Source organism: Nycticebus coucang, chromosome 8, assembly GCF_027406575.1.
Source record: "Nycticebus coucang isolate mNycCou1 chromosome 8, mNycCou1.pri, whole genome shotgun sequence".
Lineage (NCBI taxonomy): Eukaryota > Metazoa > Chordata > Mammalia > Primates > Lorisidae > Nycticebus > Nycticebus coucang.
The window spans coordinates 28,246,436-28,269,715 of record NC_069787.1 but is presented as its reverse complement, the minus strand read 5'-3'; the positions used below and the strand labels follow the sequence as shown (position 1 = coordinate 28,269,715).

The 23,280-nt window shown below is 42.1% G+C and overlaps 1 protein-coding gene across 7 annotated transcripts in view; it reads left to right on the top strand.

Moving 5' to 3' along the window:
- The first annotated feature begins 2,759 nt into the window (after window positions 1-2,759).
- The window catches only part of MITF (melanocyte inducing transcription factor), a 224,148-nt gene continuing 203,627 nt past the window's right edge, over window positions 2,760-23,280 (top strand). For all 7 annotated transcript variants that reach the window (XM_053599529.1, XM_053599527.1, XM_053599536.1 and 4 more), the window contains exon 1: window positions 2,760-3,002. In XM_053599529.1, coding sequence (XP_053455504.1) covers window positions 2,899-3,002 — 104 coding nt within the window. In that variant the 5' untranslated portion in view covers window positions 2,760-2,898. The remainder of the gene's footprint in view (window positions 3,003-23,280) is intronic.

Genomic DNA, 23,280 nt, shown 5'->3' with positions numbered 1-23,280 from the left:
AGAAATAGCAGCTATCTGCGTGTACCACAGGACAACCTCAGCTGAGAGCTCTGCATCCCAGAACTGAAGATAAGTTCAGGGGTCTTGGCTTTCTTGCCACTTTTCCTTCGCCTTGAGGCTGGTCCCTTAGGTCTGGTAGGTCACACAGTTGGCTATAATGAACAGTGTAATGGATTTCATTGCACTTCTAAAGAGGTTACAGGATGGTGCCTGTGGCTCAGTGAGTAGGGTGCTGTGAGGATGGTGGGTTCGAACCCGGCCCCGGCCAAACTGCAACAAAAAAGAGCCCTGTGTTGTGGTGGGTGCCTGTAGTCCCAGCTACTCAGGAGGCTGAGGAAAGAGAATCAAGAGCTGGAGATTGCTGTGAGCTGTGATGCCACAACACTCTACCGAGGGTGACAAAGTGAGACTCTGTCTCTAAAAAAAATAATAATAAAATAAAATAAATAAATAAAAGAGGTTACAAACTGCTCTTCCATTGTGACCTCCCATTTAGGAGGTCAGCAGACCTAAATTATGCACAGCTTTGTTTACATCTGTATGTTTAAAGGAGAGAATCTATAAATTTCCTTGTATTCAAAAGCTTCTGCTGAACCAAAAGATTAAGAAGCATCAGGTGTTTCTTAATAGGATACCACTGACATTTGGACAAGAAAATTCATTATTGTGCAGGATAGTTTATTGTCTCTGGCCAGTTCCATATAAATGCCTGTAACATCCCAAGTCATTACAACAATCAACCCCTCCTCCCATATTCCAAGCACTGGTAGTTGAGAACCGGATGAGATTAGCAATCTAGACTGCATGTTCCCAGCACATTTTACCTTGTTTTTTTCTCTGGCAGAGAGTTAACACTTCTTTACTTTTGACATCTAATTTCCAGAAGTCTGTCTATCAAGGAATCTGGGATTCATGAGCATGAAATGCCCACTTTCCTCAGAGATTGTTCTCAGGTAGTCTGCTGTATTTTAATAGTTACAGCAAAAAATCTAAAATCAGTATTTTGGGGATGAGTTTAATTATGGGATTTGGGTGTGTCCTGCACTTTTTCCAAATCTCCTTGAGATTCCCAGCTTTAAAATCAACCCATCCTACTGGAAGTCTTTTCTTTTTTATTTTATTTTTTTATTAATATTAAATCATAGCTGTGTACATTAATGCAATCATGGGGCACCATACACTGGTTTTATAAACAGTTTGACACATTTTCATCACACTGGTTAACATAGCCTTCCAGCATTTTCTTAGTTATTGTGTTAAGACAATTATATTCTACATTTACTAAGTTTCACATGTACCCTTGTAAGATGCACCACAGGTGTAATCCCACCAATCACCCTTCCTCTGCCCATCCTCCCTGGAGGTCTTTTCTGATGTGAAATTAAAATGTTTTGGGGAAGGCAAGAAGTGGAAACAACTCCTGGGAGGCGTCCAATCATTAGGGTAGCCTCCTAAGAGTTTTCTTGTAGGAGGATCATTTAGTTTATCACTATCAAAAGAAATATTTTTAAGATCTACTTAAAAAAAAAAAGAACGCCCACTGATCAGCTATTTTATAGATACCAAATAACTTTCTCTTACATTTGACCTTGCAACACCTTCTAAAACTGATTTGCCAGTCTTCTCTTTTACAGATGAAGTAATCGAGGCTTCTAGGAATCAAGGGACATGCCCAAGATTGTACCAGCGCTTCTTAGAGGGACTTGGGAATTCAACTCTGAGTCTTACACCTTTAAATGTCACTCAGCAGCTCTGCACCGCCTCCCTGACGCCACAAGATACTTTTAAAAGAAGGAACACATTCTGCTGGAACTACTCAGAGGGAAGGACTGGAAGTACCAAAGACCCATAAAGCAGAATTAAACACACACACACACACACACACACACACACACACACACACACACACACACACCTCTGTTTCGTAAGTGAGTGTTGAGAAGTTTATGAGGGGTTTTGACACTTGTACAGTTTATGTGCCCTACAACTTCACTCCTGAAATATTAGGACAATCTTATTTGAACTTCCAGCCAACTGAGACATTAAAAGCAGAGAGCAATGACACCGTTTTGCAACTTTGCGCCTTTTCAAATTGACGGAATCTTTCAAGCGCTGCTTTACATTACAAGCGGCTAATTGGATCAAGGGGAAAGAGCCATTCGGCTGTTCAATAGTACTGTAAAAGCCCCGACTGAGTCACTAGTAGAAAAGGAACGCGTAAGACCGATTTTTCCAAATGCGTTTTCGCTACAAGGTGAAGGAAAGTTCCTCCACGCGGTTGCAATCCGAGGACCAGCTGCTGAGTCGCAGCAGCTTAGGGAGGCTCGCGGGCTGATAGGACGTCCTTTTATTTGCAGACAGTCTTGAACGCTAAAACTTTCTAGTGCCCTTCACTATTTTATTTTTAAAGTAAGCACTCGGCATTCCCTCGCAAACGCCTGAGTTGGGAGGAGGGTGACAGTAGGAGAGCAGGCCATCCGGTTCCTATTAATATTAAATAGCCAAGTCTGTACCCTTGAAGCAAGTAGCGAGAGGAGGGAGAGGAGCTGCTGACATTGACAATGAATCCAAACAGGAGTTGCACTAGCTGTGTCCAGCACGTTGCCTGCCTCCGCCTGGCCTTCTGGGAGCTGTAGTTTTCGTGGAAGCGGCTCCCCGGGCGAGCCGGGAGTGCCCCGCCCGGGCCGAACTACAGATCCCAGGCAGCGCGCGCGGCCCTCCCGCCCGGGTGCGAGTGTAAACTCCGCGAGCTGGGGCCGGCGGCCGCGCGCGGGCGAGCCGGCTGAGCTGGGCACTGCGCGGGGGCGCGCGGCTCCGGGACCCAGGCCCCGCCACCTTCCCTCCGCCCCCGGGCTCTGTCCTCACTTTCGAGCAGGGGACAAACGGGAAGCAGGAGCCATGCAGTCGGAATCAGGGATCGTGCCGGATTTCGAAGTCGGGGAGGAGTTTCATGAAGAGCCCAAAACCTATTACGAACTCAAAAGTCAACCCCTGAAGAGCAGGTGAGTGGTGACAGCTGGAAGGAGGCGTGGCGGGCGGCTGGGGGACACCGTGTCTCCCTCTGGAAGGCGAGCAGAGCAGATCGCCCGAGCTCTGGGGCAAGGACCCAGTGCCCTTGCCCTGGGGCGGAGGACGAGCTGCCCCCCGCAGCTGGGGGTTGCGGCCGCCGGGCCGGTGCGCTTCTTGGAGGCTCCGACCGAACCTACTTCGGGGGCACAGCGGGCCGCGGGGGTTGGCGTGTCCAGACGCGGGGACCCTCGACCGGGGATGCCAGCTGCTGAGACTGGGTGGGGGCTGGGGAGCGACCTGGCGCGAGGTTGGGGGAGGAGGAGCGCCAGGCTGGGACGCTGTCCCCACGAGACGAGGGACATAGAGTTTCTAGTAAAATAGAGTTTCTAATTGAAGACCCCAGTGGGCTGCGGGATCGGAGAGGGAAAGCTTTGGGTGTACTGAGATGCGACGCTGGAGGGAAGCAATTAGCTCGCCTGTAGGCGCCTCTTAGGAGTCCGGCCCCTCTGGGAAAACCAGCTCTCCGGGCCGCCTGCAGGTGAGGTTTCCCTGGGCCCCGCCTCTCACCTTCTGGACCGCTGCTCGCCGGCGCGGGAGGGGCCGGGCAGCGGGTGGGCGTGTCTCCGGGCCAGGTTAGCTCCCTGGAAACACAGTCCCCTTTGCGTCCAGGCCTTTGGTGAAGGGGGAAAAAAGCCTTGGATCTGGGGTTTACAAAGTATCCCCTGCTTGGTAGCGACACGTGTTTAGTTCGTTGGAGACTTCAGAAACTTTTATTAAGAAAGCATCTGTTGGTCTGGCGCCCCACTCCCTCGAGTGCCCCTTTCTTCGCGCCCCCTCTCCGCCCCCCGGTTTGGTTGTCTCTATTCCTACTTGTCTGTTGGGACGAAATGGTGTCTTCCTTTCTTCCATTATCTTCCTGTGCTCACTGTGGACCTCTGGTACTTCTCATTTCCAGTGTTTAGTAAGAGGGTGACGGTCAGTTGAGGCTGTGATAGCAGGGAAGGGTTTATTTCCACCCTTCTCGGCTGTGAGGTTGTGAGATAAGGCTGTAATTGGAAGCCTGGAGCTCTGCTCAGCACAGTCTAACTCTCCCCGCCCTGCCCTTCGAGTGAAGGGGCCTGGCCGGCAGAGGGGAAGAGGATCCAGAAATCCGGTGAATGAAAAAGGGCAACTGAATCAGGAGCCAGGCGGTGTAATCTTTGCTTCTGGAGAGCACCGGACTGGTTCTTGCTCTAGTGGTCACTGGAGCCAGGTTTATTTCCCTCAGGGCGGTGGCAGAAGTCTGAATCCAAGTTGGGGAAGAAATTGTGGGAACAGCAGTCCTACTGACTGCAGTTGCTTCTGAAGCAGCCTCTTTGCAGATGCTTAAGGCAGATTGGAAGGAAACCTCCGAAGCAGTTAGACACATAAACCAGCCTTTAGTTGGTGTTTTTTCCCCTCATAATGGCTGTTTTGTATGTGAGCAGAGGTTGTGTGTGTTGGGGGCTGGGGGTTTTGAGTAATATTGTGTAAAGGGTATTGTTGGTTATGCTCATCCGGGCATTATCTGCATTCGGCTGAAGGGACCAGTGTTTTACTGAGCAGTCTCTACTTTCGCTTCTATAAGCAAATGCTTACATGGCCAGAATGAGGGAGCAGTGTGTGTGGAATCCTGAAAGAAATGAATTAACTGGACTGTTTAGAACATTTTTGATGGTAGCTGATACATAACATTAGATGAGTTTGAGAGAGTGAGGAAAATACCATCTGGAAAAACCCAAATGAGTGCTACGAAACTCATGCTGAAGGATCGGGGCCTGTTCTTTTTCAAAGTCAGCAAAAATTACTTGCAAGGGTGAACATCCTCGGTAGCTAGCTAGCAAGCATGTGTGAGGGAAAATGTGGGTACGTGGGAAGAAATGGCTTCACACGTTGATGCTAGAAACAGGTGCGGGCCTGAACCAGCCTGGAGAGGAAGGCTAAATTAAAAAAGTTGTTGTAAAACTTGTATGTGAAGCAGACACAGGCACTTTGAAATAAACCAGTTAAATAAAATCTGTGAATAAATATATGGAGTTGGCAACATTTCCCTATACTGTTTTCCACAGTTGTCTAATGGCATTGTTATCGACATCTGTTGTGTGACTTTAAAAGGGCTACATGTTGCTCAAATTCGTCTTAGTGCTTTTTGTCTTTGTTGGGTGGGGCACTGCACCCCAAAGTTGAAATCAATAGGTTAAGACTGCTGTCGCCATTTTGTCTGTCACTGATATTCCTCCAGATTGTCTATTAAAGTTGCAAACATGTCCAGAACCTGCTCAATTCTCACCAACTCCTCTGTTGCCACTTAGGGCCAAGTCACCATCAGCTCTTGCTGGGTCAAGGCTGTGGTCTCTTACCTGGTCTCCTGCTTTCTACCCATATCCGCTTTTAGCGTATTTCCAATAAAGCTGCCACAGTGTTCCTCTTAAAACTGGTTCTCAAACAGGGGATGCTTTTGTCGCTTGGTGCCATTTGGCAGTGTCTGGAGATTTGTGATTGTCACAATAGAATAGATTTTATTGGTTTCCAGTAGGTAGAGGCCAGGGATGCTGTTAAACATTGTACAGAGCACAGGACTGCCCCCACAGCAAAGAATTATCTGGCCCCCAATTGTTAACAGCACTGAGGTTAAGAAACCCTGTGTTAAATGTCAAGTCAGATCATGTCATTCTCTGCTCAGAACCCTCCAATGGCTTCTAGTTTCTCTCAGTGAAACTTAAGGCCAGGCTGCCTGTCACTCTGACCTTATCTCTTGCTGTCCCCACTCCCCGCTCCTCTGTTCCAGCCAGACCTGCCCTCTCATTGTTCCTGGAAGATCCAGGCCCTTCCACCTCTGGGCTTTTGTATAATGCACTTGTTATTCCTTGGGCCTGGGCCATTCTTTGCCCAGATAGCCACAGCGCTCACTCCCCCACCAGCTTCCAGTTCTTTAAATATCATTCCCATCTCACCCATGGTGTGGCCTTCCTCCACCACCCCGTTTACAATGGCTGTCGCTCTAAGCTCTCCGTCTTCCTTGCCCAGCTGTATTTTTCCATAGTACTTTATTATAACCTACTATATAATTTTCCAGTATGTTTATTATGTGTTTCTCCATGCTAGACTGCAAGCTCCAAGGGAGCAGGGATTTCTGTCTGTTTCTTATTCACTGTTTTATGTACTCCCCAGAGCATAGAACAGTGTTTCTCATCCTCAGTGCTATTGACATTTGGGGCCAGAGAGCTCTTACTGTGGGGGGCTGTCCTGTGCATTGTGGGATATATAGCAGCATCCCTGGCCTCTGCCTGCTGGAGGCCAGTACTGCCCCTCCCACCAGTGACAATGGATTATCATTTCATAATGATATGGCTTTGTCAGAGGTCCTGTGGTAGGCAGAATCACCCTCATTTCAGAACCACTGACCTAGAGCAATGCGGGGCACAATAAATATTTGTTTGAATATGTGTTGCTTTGTCCCTTAGTCTGTTTCTCAATCAGGATAAGATGTTTGGTTTTTGTTTTTGCAGTCCTTTCAGAATAGGTATCCACCAGTTCTCTTCAAAAAAGTAATTTATATATTCTTCATTGGTGCTGAGCTCTGATATTCAGGTGTTTGATGAGAAAAGACAAGTTTTATTGCTCACCCACACCTCCTTGCCTTTAGGAATCTGAAGTTGCTGGAGTTGGATTTTGCAAATCTCATTTTGGTCATATTGATGGGTAAGGCTGTGTCCTAGGAAAACACATGTCATGGACAAAGTTTCTAATGAACAATTATCTGCACGTTGGTCCCTCTAATAAGGTTGTTGAAGTCTCTGTATGTTCCCTTGGGAATGAGTTCTGAACTAGGGATGGCAGAGCAAGAGTGCTGAGTATCTAGAGTGAACTCAGAGCTCACAGAGGCATGGTCATGACAGGGAGACAAATGTGGGACTGTCGTCTGAGCTGTAGGAGTGAGGGATTTCTCTGCAGGCCTTTCAGACCTAAACACAACATTTAAAAGCATGCTAGGATCTTCAAGGCTCACAGTCCTTTTGTCTGATATACTTAGTGCTAAATTCTGTGGCTTTATCGTTGCTAATACCCCCTTTCTAGACAGGCTTTCAGAATTGGTTTAATTTAGTTGCCATTTCTTCTTCAATTTTTAGTACTGCTTTAGACAGCTGCTATTAAAGTTCTTGAAAATTAGAAATGGGAATGAAAGTGAGTGTGAGGTTTATCATGGCAGGCCAGGACAGAGCAGTGGTCCCCAAATGCTGATTCTTAGAGAGGTGTGTGACGTTTTCCCAAGTGCGGGGTGAAATGAGAAAGACAAAGACAGTTGTGTCACACGCATCCTCATGCACACTTATTTGGGTATGCAGCCACTCCCATTCGTTGGATTTATGCTGAGATTTTCCCTTCTATCTTCATGTTTAGAAAATGCTCTTTTCTCTTATGAAATGATAATCTATTCTTGGTAAAACAAAACCGATGGATCTTTTTTTGGTTTCTGAAAGTTTTCTTGATTTTTCTCATCTGTCCAATCTGTGGGAAACCACTAGCATGGCGATGAAGAGCCTTGCTCTGGCCTCAGTGTCTGTCCCTGACTAGCTGGGTGAACTTGGGTAGGCCGGGTGACCTCTAAATTCAGTTTCCTCATCTGGCAAATGGGGGCCTGCCTCCTAGGGTCTTAAGAACATTAACTAAGACATTGTGGCAAAGTATTAGCTAGGGGCCTGGCACATAGTAAGTGCTCTGTAAATGTTAGCGGATATTCTCGTTATTTTCTGTTATTATGTAGCAGTGAGCTCTGGCATCCTGGAAGGTGTTAGCATTTGGTCCCATTGGTTATCTTTTCTAAGGCAAGTGTTGTTATACAATAAATTTCCTTTGAGATAGTAAATTTCTTTTTTATTTCCTCTAAATGAGTTATTCTGATAAATTATTTGTACTTTATATTTTTGATCAAATCCATACAAATTCTTTTATACTGCCTTAAAAAAACCTAGCAGTGTGACATTAGCACATACATAAACATTCAAATTTAACACATATTTATTGAGTCCTAGTATGCAATTTAATACCAATAATAATGACTAACATTTATTGGGTATATACTTGGTCTGCCAAGCCCATTCTAAATGTTTTTACACATGTAAAATACACTTAATCTTTGTGAAACTCTCATGAGGTGATCACAGTAGTAAAAATAAAAATAAAATTAATATAATATTAATTATAGTTTTAAAAACACTTAACACTTATCTAGTGCTAAGTATGTTCTAAACACTATATTGAATATTTTACTTGCATTAGCTCAGTTAATTCTCACTTCATCCTTGGGTGTGTGTATTTTTATTCTCATTTTACAGAGGAGGAAACTGAGGCATAGGGCTGGATTTAAGCCGAGGTGCTCTAGCTCCAGCCCCATGCTCTTGCCCTTTAGTCTGGACTGTGCACAATTGTGCAAAATCCAAAGATGCATCACCCCGTGCCCTCTCCAAAACTCCAGCAGGGGGAGGGAAAGAGAACCATGAATATAGCCCCACCATAGAGTGTGGTCCACCTCTGTGTGTGTGTGGAGACGGGAGCAATGAGAATTTAATATAAGAGTTGTGGATGAATAGGGGTGTTTGGGTTTGGCCTTGAAGGTGAAGCAATACTCAAACACATTTCTTACTACACTAAGATGCCTTGGAGGGCATGATCCTAAAGTGGATATTTAGAGTTTTTGCCTTTTAAGCTTCTTTTTTTTTTTTTTTTTTTTTGAGATGGAGTCTCACTGTGTGGGTCTGGGTAAAATGCTCTGATGTCATAGCTCACAGCAACCTCAAGCTGTTAGGCTCAAGTGATCCTCTTGCCACAGCCTCCCAAGTAGCTGGGACTATAGGCATCTGCCACATCGCCTGGCTAGTTTTTCTATTTTTAGTAGAGATGGGGGTCTCGCTCTTGCTCAGGCTGGTCTCAAACTCCTGAGCTCAGGCAATCCATCCACCTTGGCCTCCCAGAGTGCTAGGATTACAGGTCTGAGCCCCTGAGCCCAGCTACCTTTTAAGCTTCTAACCAGATTCCCCACTTTTCCTATGGTCTCTGTGCACTTGGTGGCATCTCATGGTAGAGAGAGACTGGATGCAGGTGGGTAGAGGGTATCTGGTTTAAGAGCTGTGGTCAGGGCTTTGCCGCTTAACTACACTGTCTGTGTTCAAGATTCTTAACCTCTTAAAGTCTCAATTTCTTGTAAAAAGAGATCAGTAGGGCGGTGCCTGTGGCTCAAAGGAGTAGGGCCCCGGCCCCATGTGACAGAGGTGGCGGGTTCAAACCCAGCTCCCACCAAAAACTGCAAAAAAAAAAAAAAAAAAATGAGATCAGTAAAACCCTCCCCCTTATGGTTGGTAGAAGTTTAAAACTGAGGCAAAAATGTGCGAACGTGCTATGCACAGTGCCTAGTGCTGTTAGTAAATGTAATTTTTTTTTCTAGTATAATTTTACCATTACAGTAGTTTTTTTCTTCCTCATAACAATATCTGAAACATGTATAGAATCATGCATTTGAAGCAAAATAGACAAGATTGAGGGGCTTTAACTTGGCAGATGTTTAAATCTTATTATACAGATTCGTTTGGTGGTATGATTAGGTGGGACACTTGATTGAAACAGAACTCTAAGGGTTGGTTTTGTGTGATATTAGAGCTCTCCTTTTCCCAATTACTACTATTTATAGATCTTATTTAAGGGGATGTATGTTTAATTCCTTTTGAGTTCTGCAGTGCAGTTTGTACAGGCTGATGTTTATATCTGCTCCAGTTGTGCAAGAAGTGGAAAATATCCTTTTTTTAGAACAGATCACATGTGCTTACTGTCAGGAATAGGACCTCAGTGTAAAAAAATGTATCTTGGGACAAATCAAAGTTACTAAATTTCTCTCTCCAACTGCTTTGTTTCAGAACTGGCAGTATTGGGATAAATAATTGGAAAAAAAATCCTTCTCTAATTTTTTTTTTTGCCATCTTTCAAGGACAATAAGCAACAGTTTTATTTGTTTTTTTTTTTTTGTGTGTGTGAAATGTACTTTGCCGAGGGTATGTCTAATCGGAATAAATTATAAAAATGTGTTTGACTACACTCCAAGTATGCACTATTTGAAGAAACTAAGAAGACAGGTCAGAGGTATTACATGTAGTCACCATAAACTTTTCATATTGTAAAGACAAGTTTGCAGTTTAGAAGAAGGTTTTTGTGAGTCTAGCGAACATTCTGTTCTCTGAGGAAAGGAATTATAGCAAGGCATACGCTGTATCTTTATTCAGGCAAAGCAGGTCAAGACGACCTGCTGGGAGGTCTAGGATCTCTGTGAAAATTTATGTATCCCCCTGTATCTATTGCCAGGGATTTTGTGAGGAGGATCAGGTTTGCCTTCTCAATGGTAAACCATTTCTCCAGCCTATTTTTCAGACATGGCTTCCCTATTTCTTTGTTGCATCTGTCCCTCCTGTGGCCTTTCTTGCATTCTGTGAAAAATAAAGTGTCCCTGTGAGACTTCTGTCCTGAGATGCAGAATGATGAAGTTCCTATCTTCAACAGCCAACATTTCTGGGGGCTTCTCATGTGCCGGCCATAGGGAATCAAATGGAGAACCAGACAGGCAAGCTTCCTGCTAGCATGGTGCTTACATCTTAGAGGTGAGGCACTGTTAATAATGAACCAAATAAATGAGCGAGGTAACTTTTGCTAACTGCTATGAAAACTAAACAGGGTGTTATTGGTAGAATGTGATTGTGAAAGAAGGGGGCTTTATTAGGTTGATGATCAGGAAAGGCCTCTCAGAGGGAAGTGATTTTAAGGCAAGACCTGAATGTCTTACAGGTACAAATCTTGGTGCTATCCCTCATTAGCTGTGTGTCTTCGGACAAATTACTCAACATCTCTGAACCTCAATTCCCTGTTCTTTAAAATGAGGCCGTAGCTATCTGCAAGTCTGCTGCAAAGATAAAAGGTAATGTATGCAAAGATGCTAATATCATGCTTGATACTTAGTAGGTGTTCAAGAATACCCATAAGACTGGTTGAAGGTAATATATAAACAGTGGGGGAAAAATACAGACATTAATCTTCATTAGAATATTTATTATTTGGCCTTAAGCATTTTCCTAATGTTGAGTGAGTCAGAGATTCATATTTGTCTTTATAAACCTGACCCTGGACTAAGAGAGGAGATGACTCTTGCAGGTCTTGTTATCTTTATGTTATCTTTATTATCCTTTCTTTCCTCTATTTCCTTCTCAATATCGTTTCTTGTTTTGCTCATTGGTGTTGTCCTGAGATCATTCATATTGGACTGTCCTTAACCTAGGAATGCTTTTTTTCCTCTTTGGGCTGTATTTACTTTTTTGGCATGAAGGAGAGGTCCACGTAACCAAAGATTAAAAAGGAAAGCCTAAGATTGACGTACCAAAATATACACGCCCACCAGGAACAAATAACCAGTGTAGAACTCCTGACTCCTGGTCCTGTGCTTCAGTCTTAAGATCACACTTCCTGTCTTCTCTGATGTGAAAATGTCAGTATTGACACAGAAATGAAGAAGCAGCCGCTCCCTCCCACACACCATCTCAAGTGCCCAACAACTTTGGTATCCACCATCCGGGCAATGGTGTGTTTTTAATTCAATCACTTAAAGAAGAATCTCCAAAGGATTTGGATTTCAGTGCATTGATTTAAGTATCCATGCAGTGGTACTTCAAGAAAGTTGTGTGAGTGAGAGCAGATATTTTAAATCCAGATGCTGTGAGGTGTAGGTCTGTAGAGGACACTGGTGGAATCCTGTCCTGTAAGAAATTGTGGCTCATGGGGCAGTTCAGGAAGACGTCTGTGGTCTTTGCCCTTCCCACCCCTGCCTCTTCTTCAAAGTGGGATAACTTGCTGAATCATTCACACACATTCATCTGTTTTCCCATGTGTTCAAGGGCAGCATTGGAAAAGTGGTTGTCCCTACTGCTGGGAGAACATGTCGCTTGTATTTGTAGAATAGGTTTTCTTTCTGGGAAGCTTAGCTTGATTTAAGGGGAAGGAAATCTGAGGCAGAGAGAATTCATTTAGCCTAATGGCTGTGGTTATATATGAAATTACGAAATGATATGCAGGAAGACTCTATTTACTTTGGTACCTTTACCATAAAATGTTCTTAACTGCTAACTGGTCCTAAGAAGCACTGTTTTCAAAACATGTATTTTATAACTGGAGATTTGGAATTTGGTGAAAGGAAATCACAAAGATAATTTTCTTGTTTATCTCAGGACCCAGTGCAATCTTGGTGAGGTCTACTAGGGGACCTTGGTAAGATAGATCTTGCCTGGGATCTATCCAGAACTGGCAGAGACAGTGCTCTAAAATTGAGTCCATTATTGATGCATAGATAATTCAGTGATCAAATTGTAATAATCCCCTCCATCTAAAGGGATGGGCTTATTTTTGTTTTAATTTTTTTTTTTTTAACACTTGAAGTTTTCCAGCAGAAGGTGGGAAGGTACGATTTCAGCATTAGCTTTGCTTTGCTGTACGACTGAATCTGCTATATCACTGAATCACCATCTACATTTAGGATGTTGGCGCATCTGCCAATAGAATCCTTTGCAACTAATTTATAATGCTGTTGGCAGAGAATGCTTATGGATAAACATTAAGACAGTACCACATACTGGCCAGTTAAAGTCATTTACTTTCAGGGGAAGAGGGTAACCCCAACTATGCATTCTTGTAAATTCTCTTTATTTATTTTTAAAGGAAGAGTTTATAGCAGTTTATGTGAAACAATCCCTAAAAATATAAGCACCTGGCAGGTTTCTTGGTGACATTCCAAATAAAAGTTTGCCTGTTTGCTGTAAGGAAGTATGCTTGGAGAATAACTCATAAGAGGTTGGCTGCTGGCTCGTGTTGTTTTGGACAATCAGTATGTAGACTTTTTAGAACCACACCTTACATCATCTTCGCATGGTAATTTTTTCACCAGTCTTTGGATAGATAAACACTAATAATGTTTTTATATAGGTAAATGCTAGGTGAGTAAATGCTAAATGATGGGATCTTAGAATACAATTAGATACTGATTATATATGGAAGCTTTAAATCTTTGTTGATTTAGAAATGAATGAGAGGGCTTGATGGGCTGTGCTTGGCTGTAGGTGCCAAAGTCATTGACATACATGATTTAATGGCAGGGAGCTGAATGGCAGGAACAGTTAATTGGGGTTTGGTTTGTGGGGTCAGTGATGTCACATGTCACTCTGTTAGCTTTAGCGAATCTTCCTGGTGTACCCCTCTTCCTCACTTTTGGGTTCATATACCTGACATCTTTCTAAACAGTTTTCACTGGCAGAGCCAACTTCCCTTTCCTTACGTATTTCTTCTGGTGGACGCTTTTATTTTGCCTGCTAATAATCTCTTTTCCAAATTCTGATAACAGCCCTCCCATGTGCTCAACCTGTATAGTTTAATTTCGTGGATCCAGGAAAAGAGCATTTAACATAGGGCTGGCCACATGTCCTTATCACAGGGATTGGTTCCAGGAGGTGCAGATCGTCTAGCCAAAGAGAACCTCAGAATTTGCTTGGGTGTTTCCACATCGCTAATGTAGATCTAATACCTAACTTTCTAGAGCAGTGGTTCTCAACCTTCCTAATGCCGTGATGTATTTTCATTGTTACAAACGGGTCGTGACCTATAGGTTGAGAACTGCTGGTCTAGAGGGAGCTTTCCTTTTTTTCTCTTAACCAGTGAGAAATTATTATCAATGATTATCTCTGGCCTGACAATATAAGCAAGACCCTCTCCCCTTTTTTATTAAATGTATTCTGATCCAAGGAATTTTTCATTCCAATACAGCAATACAAGAATACTTCAATATGGAGAGAGGAGATTTATGGTAAAAACATTAGGGCAGTGGTTCTCAAACTTGAATGTGCATCAGAATCCCCTAGGGGGCTTGTTAAAACAGATTACTGAGACATAATCACTCCAGTTTCTGATTCCTAGGTCTTGGTAGGGTCTGAGAATTTGCATTTCTAATAGGTTTCTAAGTGATGTTCAGACCATTGCTCTGGAGGTCAGACTTTGAAAACCATTAAGGTGGTGGTAGCCTGATTTTGCCCAAGGAACTTGGAATACAAAACATTGTGTAGAGTTGGAATATAAACAATAGAGAAGCTTGGGCAGTTTCCTGTCTCCTGACAGGAAACTCAAATTAACTATGGATTTTTCTTTTAATCAGAAGTTTATGGTTAAGTAACAGGAAAGTCCAACAACAGCGCTAACTAGGCCTTCCTACAAAAGGATTCTTTGTCGTGTAAATGTGATCTCTGAGTGACTTGAAGTTAACTTAGCTTTACTACAAGAAGGAGTCCTACCCCAAGTCTCAAAAGGGATTTGCAGTTTAATGGATCCTCTAGAAGTGTGAAACTTGAAGCACACTGCAGTCACTTGACCAATGACTTCAGAAACAGGGTGATGGTGGTTTGGGGCATGTCCACATGACCAAATTGTTTTCACAAAACTTCGGCAGAATACAATTTAAAATAGGACTGTCAGCCTGTTTTCCTGTCTTAATGAATTCCAGACATTTTGTAGAGGGTGGGAGCTTCCAAAACAGAGGGATGGAGTGGAAGCAACCAGCCAGCATCTGTGTCGTCACACATAAGGGTGTCCTGACATAATGGAGTTGCTCCTCTTGTTCTGACTCTCTCCAAACTGTTCACTTCACTGAGGGTGAGAGGGAAGGACAAGGCTAATGTCATGTCAGACAAGTAGAGCTGACAGAAAATTTCTGGATTCCTTATTTACTAGGAAATTCAACCCTTTCCTGTGTTTAATCCACTTAGACCCATGAATTTTGAATTTTTTTTTTCTTTTGCCATATACTGACCTTCTCCAGAGAGAAAGCCCTGATCTGTTCTTACTGTAAACCAGTTAAGAGTTCTAAACAGTCTTACAGGTCTCAACTTCAGAGTAAGACTAATTTGAACTTTAAATCCAATTTGGCCTCTTACTTGATATATGTTTTTGGACAAATTATTCTTGTGGCCTCTGTTTCCAAAGAGGGCTAATAGGTGGCAATGATAATAATATGATCTAAGTTGTGGGGTGAGTGTGTGGGGCTAAAAGGACACGTGAGTACAGTACTCAGCCGGAGGCCTGGCTCTTTGTTTCCTTATTTGGTTACCTCTGTATCCATAGTGTTGACAAGTTTTTTTTTTTTTTTGACTTGAAGTGAATTTTTAGTTTTAGGCACCTTAATAGAAAACAACTTAAAGGCAATCATTGGGGGAAAGAGGAGGATCCAGAGAAGAGACGTGGTGGAGGCCTAAATGATCCCCCAAGTTGGATAATCAGCAGCAGGATCTTTGAGAGTTGAGGCAGGTCAAATAGTGGTGAATGGGGCAATGCCTAAGAGGGAGATGTTTAGGGATGGCACGTGCTATTTACACACCAGGCATTATTTTGGTTGCCAGGCAATTTTTATCTTTATCAACATATTTCCTTTCATCATAATTATAGACTATAGGTAGTTGGAGGAATAAATTATAAGAGCCACTAATTGGGGTTGTGCAATGCTAGGCTGTGTAGCAATTTGGCTCTACTGCTGTCTTGACGTGGCCATCTTTAATTCCTAACTGTCATGGTTCAGCCCTGCCTATGGTAACTTACTACCTTATCTTCTCCCAGCCTCTTTGCATAGCTATTTTTTTTTTTTTTTGAGACAAGTCTCACTCTGTGGCCCTGGGGAGAGTGCCATGGCATCACAGCTCACAGCAACTTCAAACTTGTATCCCAGGAGTCTTCCAGACCACTTCCCCCAGCTATCAGCTGTTGTGTGCTTAGGAATGGAAATGAATTTGATTTTCAATAATGGATATGTCTTTATACTAGAATCTAGTCATACATTCATACAAACTTAAGGGGTTCTCAAGGCAGAGTTCCTATTCAGAGTTTTCTAAGGAAAGGAGGGAAAATGAAAGTGCTCCTCTTTCTATGTGAATAATACAAACACTTCGAAGAGCTAGGTGCTTTAGGGTGAGTGCTCAGAGAAGGAGAGAAGGGACCCTGAGAAGGACTGCTCAGAGATGGATGGGTCTGGTGGGCTGCTGAACTCTGCAAGTTAGTGAGAGAACAGGATGAATCTGCTGTTGGAGATTGGAGGTTGGAGTTCAGAGTTAGGGCATTCAGAAGTAGAGGAGAGCCAGCTACTGAAGATGGAAAAGGTAGTTTTGGATATCTTCAGAGTATGTTTATTTCTTAGGCATCTAAATAGGTGTACATTAAGAGATATGACTCTCTGGAGTCATGATTTGGAAATTATTTGTAAGATCTTCAGGAAGATTTTCTTTGCCTTGTGATATAAAAGGATATTTAATAAATATTTTGGTGAGCCTACTGTGGAGTTAAGAGATGATAGTAAGAAAGGGTGGCTGCTCAGTGATGGTGAGGACCCCAGATCTGAGTGCCAAGGCCCAGAGGAGGTCTTCTTAGGAGAGGAGAGGAAATAATCCCACTTGGTGATCACATTAGTGACCTTGGGAACGAAATAGATTTCAACTGGTATCACTAAAGGTGGCCTTTAGCTGTCACTTCACTTGAAGGCCTTATTTAAGAAATAACATATATTTTAAGAAATATTAAATAAATTTAATTAATTAATTAATTTAATTAGCCTTATTTATAAATAGGCTAATCAGTAATACTTACCTTATTGTCTTTTATTCCCCATAGGAAAAGGGAATTTATTTCTTAATTGAACATCTCAAGGATCCAGGATACTGAGTGTCCAATGATAGTGAGTGTACAATAAAAATATTTGTTGAATAAAAATTGCCCAAGAAGGATGTAGTGTTTCTGGATTGCTAAAAGCGACCAGTAACTTTCGGGAACTCTGTTAAACCTTCTACAGAAAATGTGTAAGAGATTATCTCAACCTACCTTTTATTAGCTATAGGCCTCTATTAAGTTTTTCTGAGCCTCTATATCCTTACCTATATAATAAGATGAATAATAGTATTTCCTTCTTGGAATAAGTGAGGATTCTAGAAGATAATGTATAAAATTCGTGGCATATATACTCCTCCATATATTAAGTTAGTAGGGATGATTATTGTTACTACGACAGATGCTAAGGATATACTTAAAAAATAGTCCATTATTTCTGGTCTATAAAGTTGCCACAGACATTGAATTAATGAATACTCACTCATCACTACTAGGGAAACAAAGGGTAAATTCCAAGGAGTCTCTGGTTACAAAAGATGTGTTATTTAATATATTTTACTGAGTCTTTAATATTGAACTCATGGCCAGCAGTACTATAATGAATGAATGAATGGGACTTGTCTAAAACTGCATTTCTTGTGAGACACATCAGGACTTTCTTGTCCTTAGGAAAACTAGATAGCACTTCAGCACTACACTTGGGGGTCGGTCGTTTGAAATAGTGGAGTCACCAACACAAGATACAAAAACGCAAGAAACATGACACTGGATCCATTGTCAAACAGACACTTGTTTATGGTAGGACACAAGAGCTGAAACAAGAAGGCAGAGCATCACCTTGTTTGACCTCAGCTGGGAATGAGCGCCGTTAGGCAGCTCATATTTCTTGCTATTCTGTGCATATCCGTGATTGACTATGGGAAAACGCTGCAAATACTATGTATTGATTTTAAGGTTACAAATAAGTTTTAGTGAGAAGGGGAATTCACAAACAAAGGACCCGTGAATAATGAGGGTTGACAGTATTAAAGATCGTTTTCTTGCATCTGTTTTTCTTTAGCAGTTCTTTCTCTGGAGGAAAAAGCTTACCCACTGGGGAAAACATTGGAAAACACCATCTGTTCAGATATTGTGGATTCCACATGAAGCCACTTTTTTTTTTATTTAAAATTAATATGAGGGAACAAATTTTTAGATTACATTGTTCTTACTTCCAAGGGAAAGTTCAAGTTGTGAGAGAGCCCCTCATTTAGTTAAGCTTTTCTAGAACCTGGTCTCCCATTTTTGCCAGGTTGTTTTCTGGTAAAAATGGCCTGTCTCTTCCAGACCTATAAAGCTGACTGGGGCTTTACTTTTCAGAGATGGTACTTTTTATTTTATTTTATTTTTTTGAGACAGAGTCTCACTATGTCGCCCTTAGTAGAGTGCTGTGGTGTCAGCTCACAGCAACCTCAAACTATTGGGCTTAAGCAATTCTCTTGCCTCAAACTATAGGCACCTGCCACAAGGCCCAGCTATTTTTTTGTTGCAGTTGTCATTGTTGTTTTAGCAGGCCATGTCGGGTTCGAACTTACCAGCCTGGGTGTATGTGGCTGGCGCCCTACTGACTGAGCTATGGGTGCCACTAGTACATTTTATTTTTATATACAGGTAGTTCCTATTGCTTTTTAGGAAGGTGGAGTGTGAGAGGGGGTACCTGGGGAAAGAGCACAGAGAAGTTATGGGGCCACGGCTGAAGAATCCAACAGGAAGCAGGAGGATGGTTTTGAAATCCTGGTGCAGGCAAATTTTGAAGATAAATAGGCCCAACTAATTTCCTTAGAGCCTAGAGGATAAAGGTGATGATTTTGACTTCCCATGCCTTAGAAATTAGCATAATTTAGTTATCAGCATTGGTCATTGCTGTAAAGATTAACTGAGTACTTGTTGAGAGTGCTTGGAATTCTTTTAGAAGAAGGGAGGGAGACTAGAATTGTTCTCAGTAGTTTTGGTAGTTTCAAGTTGCATAGCAGATCACACGATTTGGTAACAATGAGAAAAACAGAGGGAAATAATAATAACATTATTTAATTTATTAAATAACAGCTTCTAGCATTTTTTAAAGCCCTCACGATAGTTTTTGCCTTCTGTTAGTGCTTCAGCCTATCTTTTGTATTTTCTACAGTAAGTATCCTTGTATATTATACTAGTATAAGGATGGTACCCGTGTAATGGTATTTTCACATTTTTTTCTGTGTTAAAAAAATTAGGAAGTTGAAACAGCCAGAATACATAATTCAGGCCAGGCATGAGGGCTCAAGCCTGTAATCTTGAGGCTGTGAGACCAGCCTGCCTGAGCAAGAGTGAAAACCCTGTCTCTATGAAGAATAGAAAAAGTATGGTGGTGTAGGCCTGGAGTCCTAGCTACTCAGGAGGCTGATGCAGGAGCATCAATTGAGCCCAGGAGTTTGAGGTTTTGTTGAGCTGTGACACTACTGTACTGTAGACAAGGCGATAGAGTGAGGCCTTGTCTCAAAAAAAAAAAAAAATTGAATCTAGGTGAATTATAAACATGCCAAGATACTTACTTTCCACTAGATGTGATGTTAAACATTTTAAATGCTTTATCCAATTTAATTATAATGAGAGGTAGGTAGGATCCCAGTTTATAAATGAGGAAAATGATGCTTGTTTACTGACCCCCATTTACCTTTTGTCACTGTTTTAAGTCATGCAAATAGAAGTGGAACCAAAATTCAAACTGGAGACTGACTGCAAAGGTCCCCTCTTATCCACCATGTTGCAGTAGTCACCGTGTATATTGGGGTCTAGGGGAGAGGCAGGTTAGGAAGTGATTAGAGGTGACAAGTCCTGTTGATTTTGGAGTGGAAAGAGGACTGGGTCTGATGAGGCAAAGACAAAAGACTTAGGGTGTGGTTGAACATTTGAATCCAAAATAAATACATATTCTTGTTACAGGTGCTCACAGCTTGTCTGTCTGCCTAGTTCTTTGTTTTCAAAGCTGTTTCTGAAAAAGGAAAGGAGATGGGCAGTGAAGGCTTCAAGAAAGATAGCAAAAGATGGGCTGGTAGATATGTAGTCATTCACAAGGGTGTGGTGTGGGGTAAGGTGTAGATTTTCCTTAGTCCTTATTAAGATCTTTGAATGCTGCTACCTGATGACATCAAGCAGTCTTGTCTACACACCCATCCTTATCGTCTGCCATTGAACGTGCAGCTCTAACATCTTCATGCTTTTCACTCATCTCTTTCTCCTGTGTCTTTTTTCTTTTAACCCTGACTTGTTGATTGCTGGGTGTGTGTGTGTGTGTGTGTGTGTGTGTGTGTCTGTCTGTTTGTCTGTCTGTCTTCGTACAGTTGTAGCCAGTCTTGTTTTATTCTGGACTGTTTATCTTTGACATGCCAGAGGTCTTGAAACATCATAATGTTGTGTAATGAGCATAACTTCTGTCTTGACATGTGGGTGTTAAGAGCATTAGTCATTGCAAAGTATTGAGTTAAATATTTTCAATAAAAGGATATAATGATCTAACAGAGAGGAAGGAGTTATAAAAACCCTAGTAAATGGCTTTAATGTTGAGCCATACACTTCATGGGTTCTATCAGTGATGAGCCAGAGATTCAAAGAACGAATGTAAAAGCATTCTTACCCTTAATTAGTAGGAGAAGAGAAAGATCAACAATTTGTAAAAGGACTCTGTTCTCATACATATCAAGAAAAGAGTAAACAGTTCAAGTTCCAGTGATTCTACTCCTGACCCATTATTTCTCATGTATCTTTACCACAAGAAATGCTCAAGATTTCCGTGAGCTATTAGCAACAGAGACTCCTGGCCTGTGTCTTAAGCCTGATCAAAAGCCCTTAACCTTATAATGGTCTCTTCTTGGAAGACCATCAGGGAATTCTTTGCAATACTGTCAGTGAGCCAGGGTTTTCCTAAGCAAATAAAGTAGGTCTTTGCCTACAGAGTAGATTTTATGAAGAGTTTTGGTCAGCACTAGTCATTATGAAACTATGTGCCTCTGCCCTGGATTATCTGCGTGGACATCTCCCTACAGCAGAAGATTAACTTCTCATCTCTCCACGTCTCTGGGTATCTGACGATGTTAGAAGTACAGTGGTCTGCTTCTTGCTGGGGAGTATGTAGTAGGTACTGGTCCTCTGGAAATACTGTCCGGCGAGTGTTTGGGAATCATTTTAACAGGGTTGATGAGCTGTCTTATTTCCTGGGGCTGGAGGTTTAAAACTAGAGACACTGTGGGCTAACTCTCCTCTCTACTCAGCACTCCTTAGTCATTCTGGTAAACAACTTCTGAGCTAAATACCTTTTCTTTTCTAGAAAGGTTGCAAACAAGATAATAGCTTTACTGTCAGAATAGAGGCCATGCACTGTACCTATGGCTGCTGTTAAAAATGTCTCATCTCAGTATTTTCAAAGGAAGACCTAAGTTAAACTGTATCACGGAGGGCATCATTTTTATAATTATTTTCTGATCTGATTAGCAATTTACGACATTTTGGGGATTGGAGGATTTGTGGAGGGAAAAATCTATTTTCCTCAGATTTCCTTGCAGGGATTATTGATCTTTAGTACTCCAATGTAAGATGTTGAGTTTATTTACTAATATTATTCACTGAATCTATAAATAAGGAGGTTGTTTTGAATGGGTGCCAAGCAACCTGTTGATGTAAAGTCTGTTTTACCTTTTATGATTACCATCTAGCACCTCCCTCCTTCCTGGCTGAATTCCCTGTCATTTTAAGTAGGCAGCAATTACTGGTTTGCTAAAGAAGCTGGCTCCTGCTGCCAAGGGTCCTGTTAATTATCACTCTATCTCTAATTTAGCCTTCCTAGTGTGGAGAGAAGGTGTGGGTAAGCGTGTGGCAGAGTGGCTGCAATCGCATCTTCGTAATACTCTCCTTTCTGAGACAATCTGGTGGATTCAATGTTCGGCCAAAGGGCCGCGGTGGCCCTGGTGAGTGTTTCCAGCTCTCTTCTCTATGTTGTTGGATCAGTTGAGTTTGGTGTGGCTTTCTCCCCTCTTTGCTTCAGACCTGAGTAAAAGCTTATGTTTGGTATTTATGCTGGGAATTCATACCTATTCCTCTTCCGTCTCTGAAGTCAAATGGGACACCTTGAAAACCCTTCAGTGGTTTTCCCGCGAGGCATTTGTCTACCGAAGGGAGATCATGGAACTGTCTCTCCGCCTGTTTTCCAGAAGGTAACACAAATAAATGATAACCCCGGTACTTCAGTTTACAGATTCGTGTGTAGCATTTTTTTCCCCGAAAGGGTTGTCAATTCTATTGGATCTTTGTTTCTCTCTCACAAATGGCTAGATCACTTTCTGTTTGTTTTCTCAGAAATGTTCACTTCACTTATTTCAGAGAATATTTTTTCCCAAGTTCCCCCGGATCCTTTGATTACGTTTGAAGTGCTCATGCTTCCTTTTCCACTTTTTATGTTATTTTTGGCAGTTGTTGGTACTCAAAGCTATAGAAGTGATTCACTGCAAAGTGAATTAATTTTCCATGCTTCCAAATGCATTTTCCATTCATCCCCCTCCCCCCAATTTCTTTTCCCCCTTTCAGATGATTCTGCACTTGTCCTTCTGTCATTCTTGCTGGCTTCATGTAAGTGCTGATGTCACTGAATTTCTTAAATTACAGCTGGTGGGGATTAACAGAAATTGTAAAAGAATACCACTTCCTCATTTTGCTGTTTTCTTGACTAATTATTGCCTTTCAAGTCCTGTAAGAGGAGAGGGATTTAGAAAGAAATTCTTTGTCTGGAAGTTTAAACAGCAATTTTCATTTTAATTTTTCTGTTGCTCTTCAAAAATAATGTGGTTTCAGGATGCTACTCTCACATGCCCTTTGATAACCCTGGACAGACTTTTCTCACGGAAGATTTTGCACTTGGGACCATCTTCTACCCTGGGTGAAGGGTTTTGAATACTTGCCCTAACTAAGTAAGTTTCCCTATATAGAATATTTTTACTCAACAGTTTTTCTCTAACTCCAGACAGTTACTGGTATTAGGTGAAGGGTTGTGATTCATTTATTCATTTGTTCTGAGCCTTTTGTTTTTTGAGGAATGCTTAGCTCTGTCCCCATTGTTTTCTTGTTTAGAATCTCAGTGTTATTTGTGACAGTTTTGATTGCTCCACACCCTCTAAACATTAATTTTTCTGGTTCCTGTTCTAAGACTGGGAGTCTGGGCCTCAGGCTTTCTTTGTCACTTGCTTTGTGGTTTGAGAGATGACTCCATGAACCTTGTCCTGGTAGTTCTCTGGGCTTCTGGGCAGGACGCTGAAGCCACCTGGAAGTGTGCACACAGGAGGGCTGAGTGCTGCCTGGCGGTATTGATTGAATTGCAGTCCCGTGGACACAGAAATAGAAAGGGTTCAGCATTTGCACTTTCCTCTGGTGGCATTTTTGCTTATTTTGTGTATTTAGAAAAGGTAGCCATATGCAAACTGCTGACTTACTATTTTCCCTGGAATGGAAACCGTTTGGATTATTTCAATGAGTTTT